Raw genomic sequence first — 19,101 nt, 5'->3', positions numbered from 1 at the left:
TATCTTAGATTGTTCAAACAGAATAACTGTAGTAATCACCAGACTATCTGACTGCAAAGACAACATTATATTAATAGCCCAGATTAAATAGGATGTTCGGATCTACTACTGGGTTATGACTAGGTTACACGCTGAATATGACGGACGATCGGAAGACTTCATTAACTGAACATTTCCCTGTTAAAACAGGTTTGATGGTTGCAGAATGCAGAAATGTTTTATAAAAGTTACGACAAAGTGGGTATTGAAGAGGAATCACGGATGTTTGATGGTTTCCTAACGATAATTAATCCAGCGTCATTAGCACGTTGTTAAATAAAACTTAAATGAAACTATAAATATAATGCCTGTGACGCCATCGCTTGCATTAAGGAGAAATCTCGCTTGAGAAGCACCCCCGTTGAAACAAAAACGTGCTTCCTGTATAGATATTCTGCAAGTTTTGCAAGCTTGTGACATCAAAGGCGTGTTGTTTGCTGTATTCTAAACATTACTTTGGGAATTTTCAGTGTATGAAATTGTTTGCTTATTGAACATTGAAAACCGCAATGCGCACAAACGGTCTTTTACAACGCTTGTGTTAATTCAAAAATTCGTGTTTACGTGTCAGATCAAAGTTTCTAAAATGTCACAACTAAGACAAATTCCATAAAAATGCAAATGATTTTCTGTAATTTTCCAGCGAAGACAAAGCCAGGCATCTCTTTACCCATTAGAAGGGATAAAGATTTACGTATGGCCACCGATTACCGGTTTTGAAATTTATGCCAAACATCCCCAGCTTTAGAAGTGCTATTAATGAATGAGATCAAACTAACTTTACTGTGACGACACGAAACTCTTGATGATCTGTGTCCACGATGTGGATTGGATCGGCGACAGTCACCTGACTGCGTTATATTAAAAAATCGGACCTATTTTCAAAAATATCGAAAATGCCTGCTGCAGTTGTGTAGTGAACGAGAAAGACAGACGGACAACAGCTTAACTTTTATCAGAGATGAGGTAAATATTGTATACAGATGCCAGGCTGATGGAAATATTCACATCATATGAGTTCTAGTACTCGACTAACACAGCTAGAAATTGTTTACAGTTGCCAAACAGCGACACAGTCTCTCCGACCAACAAAGCTAGACACCGTCAAGTTTTCGGGACATGTTCCTTCATCAGTTCTAAGACAAACGTGAAGAAAACAAATGGAGAGGAAGAAAATAAAGGCATACATTATTACTAATATTCATTAACAAAAACTATATCTGGCAGAGTGATATATAGGAATTTTTTTTATTCAACGTAATTGCTAGCATTGCTCATGTATTTGAAATGAATCCCATCACTCAGAAAGCTTTACACACGATGTGCGGCGTTCTTGCACATATAGGCTAATGTGTTTACCCGTCATAATTTTTGTCCGTCCTCAAGCCTTCACATTTGAACAATTGTCTACTTTTTCTAAAACTGCGTGCTACAAGTAAATTTAAACGATATGGCAGAAAGACAATATATGTATAAGTGATTTTTATAATACAAGGGGGTTCTATATTCACAACGGTTTATATACCTTGTCTTGCCCACTAATTAATGGGCGCCAATTTTATCTTTATCCTAACTTAACATCATTACGCGTTTTTCATCGGTTTTGATGTATCTTGAGAATAGATCATATTTCCTTCACGTATGATACGACAGCTAGTCGTGTTTGTTATGAAAATAAATATGTCCCAGACAGAGATAAACATGTACCACCAAATTCCTTATTTTCTTTTTAGAAATTTGAATTATGGAAATCATACGCGATGAAAAGTTGCATGCAGATTTTATCTTGGATCAGAACAAACATTAAAAAGATGCATTGTAGAAATCAAATATTCCCGCCACGTTGCCAACATATATATACTTAGGTTGTTAACATCGTATTATCAAGCTAATGATCTGGGCTGCACTACAAACTGTCGCCTTACCAATACCAATACTGCACTGCGAAGTTAGTAAGAATTAGCATTAGATAAAACACCTTCCCTAAGTAAATCACACGGTTGCAAGTGCAAAACAGGACCACACACACAACACATACTATCATAGGAATCATCTTTTGATGTCCTTTGTTTCAACGCGAATGCATTGATTCATTTTATCATTTTGTTAACAAACAAAGCCAATTTTAATAGAAATATGACTATCGACAGAATCTTGCCACTACCGTTCACCGTTACGGAACTTGTATGTGCCTCATAAAAAAAAAACCCAATATTTCTCGCTAATTACTGAACAACACAGAGATTTGCCTAATAGAGCGCACTGCGAAGAAACGTGAAATAATATTTATTCGAGAATTGTATACTTACGTAGAGACGTCACTAGCCACGAACTTTGACTTATGCATGGAGCCCTGGGCCGACCCGATCGTGTTGAAGGTCCTATTCAAAAGACTCGAAACTCCGGGGGCTTGGGGAAGGAACAACCACTACCTAGGTTAAATATTTTAGGTTTGTCACGACTCCGGGTTTGAGATTCGAACCTGGGTCTCCCGATTGCAAAGGAAGCGCCGTAATCACTAGACTATCCCAACCAGTACATATTAAATTTCTCTTGTACCATAAATCAGCAAAATTGCAGGTTTATATCTATTTAAACATAACACTGCAATCAATACGTGAAATTTCAGGACACAGACCATTTCAAGGGTTTTGTTGTGCATTATGGGGATTATTTTCTTTCAGTGCAGCAGCAAACTGTAAAAAGATCAAGCAGTTTTGTTCCACATACATTTCCTTTACCGCTATCCAACATGCAATTAACATTCCGGCGACCATCCCAGCATCGTCTGCAAAGTACTCGGTACATTATAAAAGCAAAGTCAGGATTAATTTGCATTTCAAAGTACAGTACCTTGTAATTCAAACAGAATATATGAGTATTTCAGGGCATTCCACGATACATTTATTTATTGTATTTGGATACTGTGATTGAGGTATATCAATCAGCAACTCTTAATGAATTCAAACAATATCATTTGTTGTTGTACCTTGTTGAAAGTGTGTCATGACCTTGACTAGATCACATTTAACCGAGGTACATGCATATTTAATTTCTGTTGGAATTCCAAACCGTTAAAATAGACGTACTATATTTATCGAGTAGTTCTGTATTCATACGCACATTACTTAATCTGCTGCTCGTTCATCAGGAATTGTCTATCATTACATTTCATAAAGAAATGTAAAGATAACTATGCAACCCTTATTTGAAATGCATTAACTTGACCTGAAGGCGTGGTATTCTGTTTAAATGGCATAGACGCTACAATGGTCAAATCATTTGCAAGCTATAATCTTAGTTTACGTACTTCGATTGTCTTTCTTTTTTTAATTTGCATACCAGGCGGGGCTTAAGGGAAAAAAATTTCATCCTCTATATACGGCTTATGATTAGCTAGTTTCTTGCTGAATTCCCAGACCTTTCACAAAACTACCTGATTTCCCCACTTCTCCATGCAAAATCCATACTTCGCACCTGCATGTCATCTAATTTGATCAGACATACTAGCGTTGATAACGGAAGTAAGTGATTATCATCCATTCAGAGGTCAGAAGGTTAGACAGCATCGATCACCTGTACCGCATCACCTGTCAACTTTTACATCATCAAGAATTTTTTTTTTAAAGAGCAACTATATAAACAACCGTAATAAAGATAATACCGATGTTATCTTGAGCAAAACGTCAATATTCTGAGAGAGAGAAATATACTCTGATTTACTTTGGTAAATGCTTTGATATTACAATGAACTCTAGCAGGAACTTTGATACCTTATATCTGTACTATTCTTTTGGTGACATTTTTATCAGTCATCTTGTAGAACGAATAATTCAACAAAACATATGAAAGACTGATTCACTCTATCAAATATTTTCAAAGTCATTTTTGTTTTCTCTGTTGTGGAAATTGAGGATCATACTTTCTCTCAATCTACTCGAGATGATTTTTGTATATCAAAATACTTTGAGGGGTACTGGCGGTAGACTAGGGAGTAAAACTTTTTAAATCCAGATCCATGATTAAAATAATGGAATATGTTTGAAGGGGGGGGGGATAAATCTTTTTTAAAAAATCGTAAAATGTTTTGACAAAATTGTCACAAAGGGTTGCATGATGTATATATCGTAATAAGGTTTTTGTGCAATAAAAAGCTATTTTAGTCATTTTGGATATAACCGGCACACAGGACTTCGGCAGATTACGCCTCTGTAAAATGCATGTAAGAGTTCCAGCTTTATAGTGTTCACAAGCGGTACGGAAACTTCTACCGTCCATCCCAATCTAGCTGTATAGGATGATAATACATTATGCAATTCTTTCTGTGATTAGTTTCTCCCTACTAACAAATGTATTGCAACCAGTATTTACTGGACAAATCTAATCGTCTGTTTAAATCTTTAAAGATAACTTTTGTGTTTCGTAATTTTACAGCAAAAAGTTAGAAAGTTGAGATATCTAAAACTGCATATTAAAAATACCAAAGTCCACAAACGTAACATCGTAGTTATCCAAGTGCAAGTCTATCTTATTGCGTAAGATCGGCGTTCAGCGAAAGAATCCACTTATTTGTGACATATATAACACCACTGTTCCAAATATAATACATAACGAAAAAATATTTCTGTTTTCAGACAACTTCTGTGACGGTGTCAGTACTTACACTGTCGGCAATATCGGTGGAGCGATACTTCGCCATCTGTAAACCGTGGACACGGAGACTCTCCAGACGATTCATTCTGAGAATCATTATCGCTATCTGGTTTATCGGAATTGTTGTTTCCATACCGGACCTGGTCTACTATTCCGTCACTACCACGTTCCAAGAAAGCGTCACCTTCTATCTCCGTTACTGCAGCCGTCGATGGACAGTCCGAGACAATATGATCTATAACTTGGTTATTTTGATAGTGTTGTATTCCATCCCAATATGCCTGATGGCCTACACATACGCAATTATTTCGAAACAACTTTGGCGGAAAGATCTTCCTGGGATTGTTGAAGCAGGTTTGAGCTTTTCTTTGATAAATATCAAATTTTAACATTGGTTTCTCTATTCCCTCTAGCCTACAAATTATATTAACTTGGATTTAGAAAGTTTTCAAGGTCAAGTACAACCCACGTATATGTTGCAATATCCGCCGTCAGTCTTCTTCCAGATGTTGCGGGTATGATTTTGTAGACATATCATATCGTCTGTCAAAAGCTCGTGAATTAATTGTTGCGTGCACAAACATACTATTCTGTTGACCTCTTCGTTGCAAGAAGATAGATAAACTTTGAAAAATCATGTCGCTATTTAAAGACCAGGATCCCTCGCCTCCTCTCTATTACATTGACATTGACATTTATGTTATTGGTTGATTAGTCGCTGAGGCTAGTAGATGTAATTGATAATTACAGCAAATCTATGTACGAGTTATCTATTTTATCTTATTTTCATGAACTATTATGTCTACATATTTTTTAATATCCAGTATTTTTTTCCCCATTCTACCTTAAAGGTATATGTGCCGTATTAAACAGTATTTTGTTCGATGTATTGATTGTATCTTGTTTAACGTATTTCGAGAGAATTTTTCACTCATATAGAGACGTCACCAAGACCAGTGAAGGGCTGTCCTGGCCGGGATTCAAACCCCGGCCTTCCCCATGCGGGGCGAACGCTCTAACCTCTAGACCACCGCGGCGGTCTATTTTATAGTTCAAATATTCTTATCATTATTTCAGAACCAATAAGAATGACATTATAAATTTATAAATGTTTATTACATTGACCAATCAGAACTTACCTTTCAATTCAGTGCGATTAAACCGGAAGTAAGACAGTCTTGCGAAATTCTTAGACACTTGGAGGTGTAAAACATCTTTTTCTTCGAATGAACGGCATTGGAACGAAACGAAACCCTACAGATATTGAAAGTAAGGCATATGTGAACGATTCATCTCGTCAGGCCGTTTGAGAAACGTCCACAATAACCCAAACCCGAATTTGCCTCAAAAAGAGTGTCCTACCCTTCCTTTTTTATACATGGATATACTATATATTTACATTAACTTCCAGTGCCCGTGGACTGAATGGTGATTTCATGTTAAACATGAAAATTAACTCCCACTATATTGTTTAAAGTGGTTCCATCTACCCTGTTTTCCGTCTGACTGTCTTTTATTGCTGAATTTTTCTCGCTGTTGCCTAGAGGCTGTCTACGCTTTCACGTCACCACGTATTGTTGACTTTCGAAATTCCGCATGCAACGTCACATTATCATGAATATTTCGAAATGTGGCGTTCACTATCCAACTCGGAGAATACATAATCAAATAGGAAATTAGCTTGATTACTTTTTAAACCGATAGAGTTAAATCGCATAAAGCTTGTATAGCTTGATATGAAACACGTTTTTTATTCTTACGATAATATCCAAAGATTACGGCATAGGTTGCTTCTTCTTCTCTCTCTCTCTCTCTCTCTCTCTCTCTCTCTCTCTCTCTCTCTCTCTCTCTCTCTCTCTATATATATATATATATATGGAATGTTAATGAATACTGTAGTTGAATATGAATGTTATGCTGTTTAAAGTTATGGGCTCACTAATTGACGGTCTATGAACATATTCAACATAGTGTAATCTGCAATAATTAATAGAACCAAGAGAAAGGCGGTAAGCTTTATTGAAGAGCTTTACCGGTTATGAAATTGAAATTCACTTTACGCATCAAACGCAGAACTTGGAATGCACTTAATTTCTCCTTTCTAAACCGCGTGTGCGGTCCCAGATGGAACCAGTAGGCTAATTGCTTCCAAGAGTGTCCTAAACAAAGGCTAGATGCAATAAGGAACGCTTAAAGCAGATTTAATATAACAACAAATGCAAACAAAAAATGCTAAAGGAGTAATCTTAGTCATTAATGGTTTTTTATTATCACTGTTGCAGAACATCGTCCAATGAACAAAATGGTGTCATCTGGACCAGAAAGTCAACTTCGATCCCGACAAAGAGCGGCAAAAATGCTTATTGCTATTGTTGTGGTGTTTGCTGTGTGTTATTTGCCAGTCCATGTGTTAAATTTAACAAGGTAAAGTTTGGGCATATGTATATACCTATATATTTTAATAATTGGCGGTGTTTTTTCTCTTCCTAATCTGATTTTTTTTTCATTGACATAATAAAAAAACCTGGAACCGTCAATAATTTTTATTTCATATTTTTTTTTTTAAATATCAGCTGTTTTTAACAAATTAGATATGAAATGAATTTCAAACAAGTATCATTTTTACTCTTTTTAAAAAAAATAAACATATTTATAAAATATTAAGATCAGCACATAGGATATTAAATATTGGTATTTATTCTTTTTTTTAAAGATTTACTTCTAATTCAAAATATCCAGTTTTTCATAATCCTGTACTTACATTCAATAAAACACAAGAGACCATGGGCCTTACCAGTCACCTGTGTACCACATGCAAAAACCCTACATGTACACTGGAAGTGTCGCATGGTGATGGTGCAATGACCCTAACTCTCAGAATCTTAAAAGTGGTGTTCGATTCTTTCAATATTTCTACACTACAGTCATGGACAAATAACTAGGTTTGGCTGTTCCGTGTCCAAGTAATACATTTCTATATATATGAGCCATAAAACCCACCTTAGCACCAGAACTCCTAACCCACCAACCATGTTTTTCGCAATTTTGGCAAACGTTCCTCTCCTCGTTATCATCATTTGCACAGTCTGGTTGACTGATATTCAAGAATCAAGAGGAAGATTTAAAAGAAGTAACACATTTTTACTATCATAAGCCATAACGCCTTGCCCAGAGGACCATAATTTTCCCAATTTCGATAAATGCTTCTCTCGTTATCATTACCATGTATTCACTCTGGTTTATTGATTGCCATGAGTCAAGGAATTGTTTTTAATGTTTGGGCCATAGAAGCCAAGAGCACTGGATTTAACAATTTTGGTAGAAATATCCTTGCTCATCATGATTATGAACAAAGTTTGTCTTATTAGTTTGAGGTTTTGCTCATATATGAGCTAGATTGACTAGACTAGATATAGATGTCCCGGAGTAGAGATGAAGATTTCCACATATTTTATCTAGGTTTTGGCCCCGCCCCACAGCCCTCAGGGGGCAGAGGCCACAAAATTCAGTTTTTTGTTCCCCTTACCCCAGTAAAGCTACGCGCCAAATTGGACCAGTAATATTTGTCGAAACTGAAAATGTTAACGTACCAGGACGGACGAGAACAGATGGCGATAGGTGAGACCAGAGTGTAAAAATTAGAAATCAACAAACGGCAAGTGAAAAACATTATAGATTTCAAAATAGGAACACGTGCAGGTAATTGTTCCATTTCCACATGGAATCTTTGTTTTCAAAATAGCATTTTTCTCAAACTCTTGCAGGTACACAGCATCGTTTGGTGAAATCCCAGCCAAATGGATATCGATCATAGTACTCACCTCGCATATCCTTTGCTATGCTAACAGTGTGGTGAACCCTTTCATCTACAACTTCATGAGCGGTATGTATATTGTAATTATCTCATTTTAATCACTCACATCTTCGTTGTATCTAAAGTGCAAAGTCTGTTTCATTCCTCTTTTATCAACAAACGATGCAATCGTGCAAGAAAGTAAAACAAAAACCATCTTTAATTGGTTTTCTGGCAGTATATCTGTCCTATGTAATAAAAACCACCAAAAACCTTAGATGCTCTTCCATCATCTACCGCCCGCATTTCATCTGGGAAAAGTATGATTAATTTTGATTACTGACCATAGAATCTTGTTTCATTTAATAAATCGATGTATGATTTTTGTGACAAAAACATGACACACATTCAGGCCACTTCAATTCACAGCTGAATACCAGTGCTATAGGAGAGGGTTTGAATAGGAAAGCCGTAGTAGCTGAATACCAGTGCTATAGGAGAGGGTTTGAATAGGAAAGCCGTAGTATTTTTAGATTATCATCAAAAAGACTTCCTTGGCATTGTTATTAACCTTAGCTTCACTGGAGGCAGATGTTATTTTTAAAAACTCACAAATTCCTGTCTAATTACCTGCCGGTAAAACATTTGAGGAGGGTCGGTATCTAATTTCCAAACACAATTTTTTTTTATTAATTTGCCCATTTGCTATGATGAAACAATAGGTAAAGCGAGTTTAAGATTGTTTTAGATATTCAATTTCAACTACACCAACATTAGTACAAAATGTAACACTGAGTGACAAGCGGGTCGATCCGTCAGAATATGATGATCAAAAATCAGTTACCGTCCTAGTATAGAAATGCACAGAAGATATACGGAATAAGACAATTTCAGGAAGTGAAGGAAAGAAGTGGTGATTTGTCTATTGTCTACAAGTACTATAAATGGACTTATGACTAGCATGCGATTTCTTTTAAACGGGATATCAAAAAATAAACCTGCCTACCTTTGATTCTATTGATTGAATAGTAATAATATTCGAAACAAAACATTTGCTAAATCTTCTCGCTTGAACTTGTCGCGTTCGTTAATCAAAAACCTAATCTGAAAATCAACATCACCACAGATATGAAATATCGGTATGGAGGACTATATACGGTCATCTTGAAGGATTGCCAAAGTATTACGATAATATATTATATATTACGATGATATATTAGCATTCCTCAACATTGTAGATGAAGTGTCCCTCTTTTTCACAGGTTAAATTTTCAAAGAACTATTGTTCGTTACCAGTCTGTCTGTAATCAACTTGCGACAATAATTCCTACATGATGTACATGTCGGGTGCTAGTACTGGGATACATAATGATATGGTCACTATCACTAAAATATACTACAAGTATTCTTCAATCAAATCCTTTGTTACTTGATATAATATAAATGATTCTAAGTATAGACTTTCTATTTGCAATGATACAATGTGAATTTTGTATAGGATAAGACTTTAAATGTTGTGGCAGGTTTTCGGCACGTGACTAACCCTCGCTGCTACAGTCTTGAGCGCCAAGCATGGGTCAAAATTTGTGGCACTTCAAAGTTAATGACGTCTCTGTACGAGTGAAACATTCTCGAATGGAACCTAAAACAACACACAAATAAATCCCTGTCTAACTTGTTTTGGTACATCTACATTATATAGATTTACATCGAATAGTTAAAACATTATCATCTGAAATTCTGTTTCGTGAATTATCTCAAACCTGCTATCTACTCAGGCAATTCACATGTCATTCGTAAATTCTCTATGAAATACACCGGACTTGTTTTTATCTAGTTTTTGATAAACTCGCATTCAACGTAGTGAAATGTTTATAGATGGGCTTCAGGAAAGCATATGAAGCTTACTAAATGCTAACAGATATTAATCAATCTTTTACATTTTACACTTTTTATATCGTTTTAAATGTATTGGTAATTCTGGTTTTGTAAACTTTAAGCTTGTTAAACTCTCCCCTCGCAAATGAAGTTTTTTGGGGTATTGGTTTCACTTCATCCGTCCATCAAAGTATTTTGCCCGGAGACTGCTCATGTCTTTTTTACCATGTGTTAAAATGCTGTATATATCTAGTATGTAGATATGTGCTTCTGGCATTTTCAGACTGATTCGTTCAATTTTGAGTAAATTAAGGTAATTTGTTGCTATTTTTCATTGATATTTCTGTACATTCTGTCAGTATCCCCCTGAACAAACAACTTTTTGGGTTTTATTGGTTTCAGCATTTCCGTATCCATCTGTTATTAGAGGAAATAACTGATTTCATTTAGTATGTCCATGTGTAGGAATAAGCCATGTGGGGGTATTTGTCCTCTATTAAATCTCAGCTTTAATGGAGACAGTCGGAGGTAGAATTAACATGTAATTTGACTTATTTCCTTCATTGTTTTATTTCATGCAGCAAAATTTCGGAAGGAGTTCCAGTCGGTGCTACGCCTCTCCAGGTGTAAATGTACCAGTAAAAAAATTCGAGTACCGTCGGTTATGACGTCATCAAAGAACAAAAGTTCCCTTCCCAGAACCGAAAGATACGAAATGAACACTGTATCATCAAAGCAGAGCTGGAGCAAAGCGTCGTCGATAAGGAAGGCACAAAATCCCCAAGAGAAATATGGATGAAATTTAATATACAACTCAGATTCTTCGAAAGCATAATTGGTTCAAGATTGCAATGATAATAATGATTGATGATTTAACCCGATTATTTTGTCAACTTCTCCGTAGTAACGGAGAATCATATGGATGGATATCGTTCGTGACGTCCAAAGAAATGTGAATTTTGATATAACCATGTGATCCTTTAGATTGATTCGTTTGTATGACAGTGTGTTGGAAACTAGCTCTATTTATTCAAGGAATATATGTATGTAGGTCACCATGAAATATTAGTGTCTGTTAAATAGAGGACTTACACTATATTGATATCATGTAAATAATAAAAATCATCGTTGATATGTCTCCAATTCTAACCCAACCATCCCCCAAGAAAAAAAGAACTTCTGTGAATTGGTCTGACAGACATGCTATTTTTAGGTCCCCTGGGTCACTCGTGCGACCTATTGCGACTGGTACATGTAGTTGTCCGTCGTCGTCCGTTAACATTTAAATCAATCCTCTTTTCATTGACGGTACAAGACCATTTTTCATATTTGTTATGGAAAACTTAGGTGTAAATTTGTGAATTTTTTTTTTATTTAAACAATATTTTATTATGTATGAAACATAAATGGATTTGTGAATTTCATGGTTACTTCTCCCCTGGGGCCTGTGGGGTGGGGGTCAAAACCTTAAAAATGATGCGATCTTTGAAAATCTTCTTTACACAGGGGTATCTAGCAGACAAAGTGTGTACGTACAGTCAACAAGCATGGAAGCTTCTACCAACGTTGTGAAATTCTTGGTCTCCGAGTCAGGAGTTCTAGTGCTAACGTGGTACTTTATGGCTTAAATATTCAGTAGTAAAAATGTTATTTCTTATAAAATGTTCTCCTCAACTCGTGAGCATTAACAACTAAACTGAGTATATGTACATATAAATATTGAAGAGTCTTCTATCCAAAATGTTGATATACATGGCTCCTGGGTCAGTTGATCTGGTGCTAAGTTGGAGATCAAAACTCCTTAAATTATAGCATCTAGTAAAAAAGTAACAAAGTGCGCGTATAGTCATGATGAGCATGTGTGCCTTTACCAGAATTGTGAAATTCATCGTTCCTGCCTTTACCAGAATTGTGAAATTCATCGCTCCTGGATCAGGGGTCCTGGTGCTAAGGGCGGAGCTTTAACGCTCATATAGTGAAAATGTTTTAATCCTTTAAAAAAACATCTGTCTTTAACCCCCCCCCCCCAATGGCTTGAAGAAAACGCTCACAATCCAAAACACAATATATTCAGTTATGCATACGATACTAGTGCCCAAGCTAGAATGTATCTCACTCTCAAGAGCGCTCTTGTACATAGAGCCCTCAGACAGAGTCCAGAGTAGAAAGGGTTAATATAGCTGCCGTATCTGGGCATCAAACCGCTAAATCAGCTTTACGAGATCAGAGCACAATGACGCTTTGTTTCATTATGAGCCCAAATAGCTTTTTTACTTTATGCCTTTTGACTAGCTCCAGTGCCGAAGGACCAACGCATGCATCTTTTCTAGCACCAGCACAGAACGCTATATAGACCAATATCTAACTTTGCTACATGAATACTAAATGGCTGTGGTCTATGTAGCGCACTTGGCGCGTAACTGCCACTACATCAAATATCCACGCGCGTGTTCACATCTCTTTGCCAAAAATAAGAGTTAAAAATTCTAGGAGAGATATGAAATTTGTTGACTCCGATAAATATAGCTATTCCGGCTCTGTTGTACGTTAACTTTTATTGGTCTTGCGAGAGAGAGAGAGGGGGGGGGATAAATGTTGACGGACTTGAGTTCGAAAATTCGCAAAATTGTGAGCGAAGTTTATACTCAACGAGTGCCAATATTCACCATTGTAAGTTCAATAACGCCTCTATTATATAGGTAAACCATATTTCAGTTGTTTCATGTCAAGAATTTATTTTTTCGTCATGTTTAGACATTGAAGCATTATTGGCACTGATGCATGCGAGCGATAAGACAGTTACGCACGTTTTTAACCGTTCATCTAATTACATCGATGATTTCAAATTGTGAGGAAAATTTCCTGTAATTGCTAATCTTTCACTCTAGGTCAAGGTCGAAATATAAGAAGAATTAATTGATACTTAATAAATATGATATTGAAACGGCACCAGAGCTTTCCAAACGAAAGCTGATCAGACATTTTTGTTTACAACTAAAGTGCAATAACGTTAACTTGTATCTGAAACGTTTTTGGAGCAGATCCTATCATATCATTAAAAGCTGGTGTCCTATAGTGTCGGATCAACAAAGTTGTTATAAGGTCAAATACAAGATGTGTTTGTGAAACAATGTGCCCCCAATGGCAACAAAGAAAGAAATGAAAGGTCTTGTCATAAGGAAAGTTCGGGTGATACTGTCTAAATTAACGTTTCTTTAAAGTAGGCCAAATTCCAAAGTCAGGGTCACAAGATCAAAAAGAGTTGGCTCTAAAAGAAAGGTCTTGTCACAAGGAATGACAAAATGAAATACAAGACCCCTATCACTCACTATTCAAAAGTTGTGAGCAAGGTTAAAGATTTCAAATTTTGGTTAGACTCAAAGGTCACAAAGTGAAATATGGTATCATATGCAAGGTCTTTATAATACGAAATCTATATACACAAGAAATGTTTGTAAAACACATATGCCCCTTGTGGTGCAAAATTCAAGAGTTATATGCATCAATTAATTGATAGTAAAGCCATATTGATTCGATACGCAAGAGCTTGTTCTACGTATAGTCGGTTTTTAAATCGAGGTAAGCTACTGACAAACAAGTTGATGGTACAGGGGTTTCAACAGTCTCGATTGAAGTCAACATTTTGCAAATTCTATGGTCGTTATAACGATATAGTTCGTCAATACAACCTATCATTGGGTCAAATGCTGTCTGACGTGTTTCATACCGATTATTAGGCCGTTCCTGGCACACTTATTTTGACTACGGATAAATCCGTTTACCTGATCAGGATATAGGGCACACGGCGGGTGTGACCGATCGACAGGGGATGCTTACTTCTTTTAGGCACCTGATTCCACCTCTGGTGTGTCCAGGGGTCCGTGTTTGCCTAACTATCTATTTTGTATTGCTTATAGGAGTTATGAGATTGATCACTGTTCGTTATCTTCACCTTTCATACTTCACATTTCATTGAGCAAACAATATCTTCCTATGTCCAGAGAGGGTTAACCCTTGGCCTAAAAATCAATAGAAGTCATTTACTCCTTATAATGTACCAGTGTACCAAGTTTGGTGTCAATCAGTGTGCTAAGTTTGATGCCAATCAAGCAAATGGTTTTTAATATATAGGAGACAATATATTACTATGTCCAGTTTGACCCTTGACCATGTGAACCCAAAATTGATAGGGGTCATCTAGTTCTTACGATGTACCAGTGTACCAAGTTTGATGTCTGTCAAGCAAAGGGTTCTCAAGATATTGAGCAGACAATATATTCCTATGTCCAATTTGATGTTTGATAATGTGACCTCAAAATCAATAGAAGTCATCTATTCCTCACTATGTACCAAGTTTTTGATGTCTTTCAAGGAAAGGGCTCTCAAGATATTGAGCGAACAGTATCTTCCTATGTCCAAAGTGAATTCACCTTTGACCGTTTGATCTGAAAATCAACAGGGGTCCTCTTCTAGTCATGAATGACCTACATATGAATTATCATTACGATCAAGTGAATGGTTCTCAAGAGATTGAGCGGACTATATGTGGTCTACCAAACATATCAATGAAACCATGTCATTAAAAATTTACATACAAAATATGAAAGCTCTACTAATTTGAATATTTCAGGAGATATTGCCTAGGTTAACCTTTCTAAATAGTAGGTCAAACTCCAAGATCACAAGGTCAAAGAATTTGCTACAAACAGAAAGTGCTTGTCACAAGGAATACACATAAGAAATATGAGAGCCTTACTCTTCATCCTTCATAAGTTATGAGCAAGATTAAAGTTTTAGACAGGAAAACAATATGCCCCCGATTTTCAATCTCGGGGGCAACAATTATATAAAGCATCAAAATAACCAACGACACGAACAATTAGATTGTCAAATTTTCGTGACCACCTATCCCTTCCTCAGTACAAACGAAAAAGTTTTACACAGGCTGGCTAAAGATTATAAAAGATGTACTAAAAGCTAGCACAAAACCCTCAAACGCATTTACGCTGCAAATTACATGTTTAGTGTTGGTGGTTTGCTATTCAATTTGTTATCTAGGAAACGAATTAGTCCAAAGAGCTGATCACAATGATTGTAAAAAAAAAAATCGACAGAAGAGCGAAAAGACGAGAAGATGGCAAAAATGAAATCGCTATAAATTGCAGATCGAATATGTCGTCTTTTCTCCTAGATTTTGTCGTCTTTACGTTCCGTCGTCTTTTCGTTATTTCGAGACAAAAGACGCAAATTTTTCGGTCGTCTTTTCGCCCCGAAATAACGAAAAGACAAAGCACTAACAAGCAACTATACATATAAAATACTTTTATCAAACGATATGAGATTGGAGATGGTCCTCAAAATAGTTGAAATCGTGTGTGTTTTCATTTGATGGAACGCGTGTCAACCGGCGGCAGGTACATGTAAATCATCATTTTGGAAAATCATCGCTGCAGTGAATTTTGCCACGATATTCAAATAAATTGTTAGCTTGGAGTACAAAAAAGGTGTTAAACTGAGTGGGGGTATTTTTTTCCAAGATGGCGACTTTCGTCCCTTGTATTGATATGATACCACTTGCAGGGGGTATAATTTAAACGATGTATAAATTGCCGAAACGTGTCGGCATCCTTATCAAAACAACTTCAAGAAGATTCATATTTTTAATTATTTATTTTTTTTATTTTCGACAATCCGGAAGACGAGCCCCTGTGTATATAAGTATATCTAAAACTTTGTATGCGAAGAGTATAATCATGAAGATTGATCATGTAAGTCTCATTGGTAAAGCTCAAACGATACTTGATATTGAAAGAAAAGTGTTTTATGCCCAGACATTCGGATGTCATTCGCTGTCATATCATGTCCCAAGTTCGACTTCATTGCAACTTGGCAAATTATGTGTCACGGTAGGCGTTGGCATAACAAATAACCTTCCCCGTTAATAGCCTAATGCACCTAGCATAGACCTAGCCTTGTGACAATTTATGTAAAGCTGGTGACATCTTATACAAGATTAAAACATTCTCGAAAGGAACGTAAAAACCAAAATGACAACTTACAGGAATGGTGCTTTGCATAAACATATGGATTCCTATTGATTTCCATGGCCAAGAGGAAACTGAACTGCATTGTGTATGCAAAATTTAAGTCTCGGGAATAAAACTTTGCATAAAGATCTTGAACCCTATTATTTTAAGAAGAAATGTCAAGGTCACTGGAAGAGATATTTCTTAATAAACTTGCGTTCTGTATTCGATTTTAAATGCATTTCCAAGGACACAGTTTTACACTTAAAATGCCAAGGTCACTATAATGGAACTGTTTGATGATTTCAATATCATTAGTTGGGAATTTGTCTTACAGTATTCTACCTTGCAAACGGATGCAAAGGCCTGCTTTGTGGAGCAATTGCTAGTTTCGAAGGAATATGTGTGGTGGGTTACCTACGTGTTAAGCTGTCATTTAATATTTTGCACTACAGTTCAAAATGTAAAAAAAAATTAAGAAAAATAACTGTCCAACAGCTTTCTCTAATGTTGTTACATTCCCCACATCAAACTTCGCAAAAACTGTAATACTTAAGTTATAAAATTTAAGATTCCAAAAAGTCACCCGATTCGATCACAAGTAGGCTCAGAGAAGGCAATGTTATAGAGTATTTGGGAAGTCCAAATACATGTATCATCCGAAACAATCGCTACCAACATGAACGACTCAGCGTTGTGGCCTGGGATCGAATCCAGACTTCCCTCCGAAAGTCAAATAGTGTGCATGTCATAGAGATTGCTATTGTGTATTCTAAGATGTAAAGATTTCCATGTCCATACTAGACATGATGCTCACTCAGAAATACTCGTTTCATGCACAATAAAACAACTCGGAAATATTTACAATGTCTGTGGTTTGTCGAAGTCTTGGAAGACTGAAATAGTCAATGATCATGGGTATTTAATTTTCAGAATATTAGTATCCTACGAATAAAGCTGCGAGGGGATAATGACTGTCTCTTTATTTAGTCACTCACAAATCATTAGATTATTTTAGATTAAAGATCCTGCAGTGATTTGCATAGTTTTGCACACTATGCACAGTAGTCCGTCTCGTCAACGTAACATTACTGTCATTAGTAATTTATTTATCTCAAAGTGCATATCAAAAAACACCAGTAAGGCACTGTGGCAAGCATTTGAATGATGATAGAGCTAACTAGCTGACGAAAGAGCAGGAAAAGGTCACCAGCTCAGCCTGACACTTATCCCTGCCACCGATGTATTTAGCTACAAATGAGTTTTTTGTTACATTCTTATCAACTTCATAAATCAGAAAGAAATAATATTTTGAACAGCATAAATCCAGCAAATGCATCTATGGATATTAAATGTGCTTAATTCTCTCGATGAGTTCTCTCGTGAATAAAATATAAGCATAAAATGTACCTGATATGCATCAGATACATGTCTAATGCTGCACTCATTACAATAATGTATTATCAATCCTACAGAAAATTATGCATTTATTCCTCGGGGCTATTAGAAATTTGGAATTCCATGGAAAGTAGGAAGTTCGTAATAAATAAAATACTTTGTCCACTAAATATACATCGATTTGATGTCCCCTCCGGAACCTGTCCTTGTGTTGCTATAAGCTTCTCCGACGGCTGCGTAAAACTTTAGACGTGTAACTTAGATAGTGATTATGCCCGGCATTAGATGTGAAAGTCATGGGTGTTTTGGATGAGACCTTGAAACAGAGACCCCGTGTCATTGTAGGCGTTGGCAAGATAAAGATCCCTCATGGCTACAATCCTGAGCGCCATGCACGAGACCGCTTGTGTATGTGAAAAATTCGCGAATGGGACGTAAAACAACAAACATTTCAGAAATTTTTACTCATATAGGAACGTCACCACGTGTAGGTTAAGTGCCACACCCCCTGACAGGTGCTAGACGAACGGGCAAGTTACTATTAAGAAATGAATTTCACTGCGTGGACCCCGAGATCCACGCAGAAAATATATACCGGTAAGCGAATTAAACCGGATGCTGTGGGGGAAATTCAGCTTGTGCATGCACAGATTTTCACTGGAGCCAATTGGAACATCGCTCGGCCTTTTCCGTCAAGTTGAGTATCGTCTCGACTATACGGAAAAGACCGAGCGATGTTCCGATTGCACAGGAGCTTGGTGACGCGACTTTTATTTATAGACTGCACGGAGGGGTTCAGCTTGCGAATGCCCGTGTACATGTTTATCGAAATCAGCAATGTTTCAAAAACAAGTGTCAAGAGGATTAGAAAAACAAGATTACTACGCGCACCCATACACTGTATGCCCCCAGCCGCCACAAAAAAAGTTGAACCACAAAAATTCCGAAACTCCTATAAAATTTGTTGAATTAAAATGGTGGTGCAATATGATCAACTACATATGGTGACTAACAATCCTACGAAATTTGAACAAAATCCGTTGAGCGATTTTGGAGGAGTTGCGTCCACAAAGTCAAGTGGGACGGACAGACACGCGGACGCACTGATACTGGTATTTCTATGTCCCCTTTCGCGTTGCGGCGGGGGCCAAAAATGCTCTGGTTATAAAAACAGATTTTTGTGTTCTTTATAAAGATGATTAATGTTATGGAATCTGATTTATCCATTCCTACATAGTTACACGGCAACATATTCACATCAGCAACGCTCGTCAAAGGAAGTAATATTTTTTTGTTCACATCTTCTGTGAAGTT

At 36.6% G+C, this 19,101-nt stretch overlaps 1 protein-coding gene across 1 annotated transcript in view; it reads left to right on the top strand.

Moving 5' to 3' along the window:
* The window catches only part of LOC125671207 (orexin receptor type 2-like), a 43,457-nt gene extending 31,962 nt beyond the window's left edge, over positions 1–11,495 (top strand). Inside the window, exons 2-5 of the mRNA XM_048906741.2 lie at positions 4,674–5,046; positions 6,975–7,116; positions 8,457–8,575; positions 10,945–11,495. Coding sequence (XP_048762698.1) covers positions 4,674–5,046; positions 6,975–7,116; positions 8,457–8,575; positions 10,945–11,162 — 852 coding nt within the window. The 3' untranslated portion in view covers positions 11,163–11,495. The remainder of the gene's footprint in view (positions 1–4,673; positions 5,047–6,974; positions 7,117–8,456; positions 8,576–10,944) is intronic.
* Positions 11,496–19,101: the final 7,606 nt, after the last annotated feature.

Source organism: Ostrea edulis, chromosome 4, assembly GCF_947568905.1.
Source record: "Ostrea edulis chromosome 4, xbOstEdul1.1, whole genome shotgun sequence".
Classification (NCBI taxonomy): Eukaryota; Metazoa; Mollusca; class Bivalvia; order Ostreida; family Ostreidae; genus Ostrea; species Ostrea edulis.
This window is presented reverse-complemented; position numbering and strand designations above follow the sequence as displayed.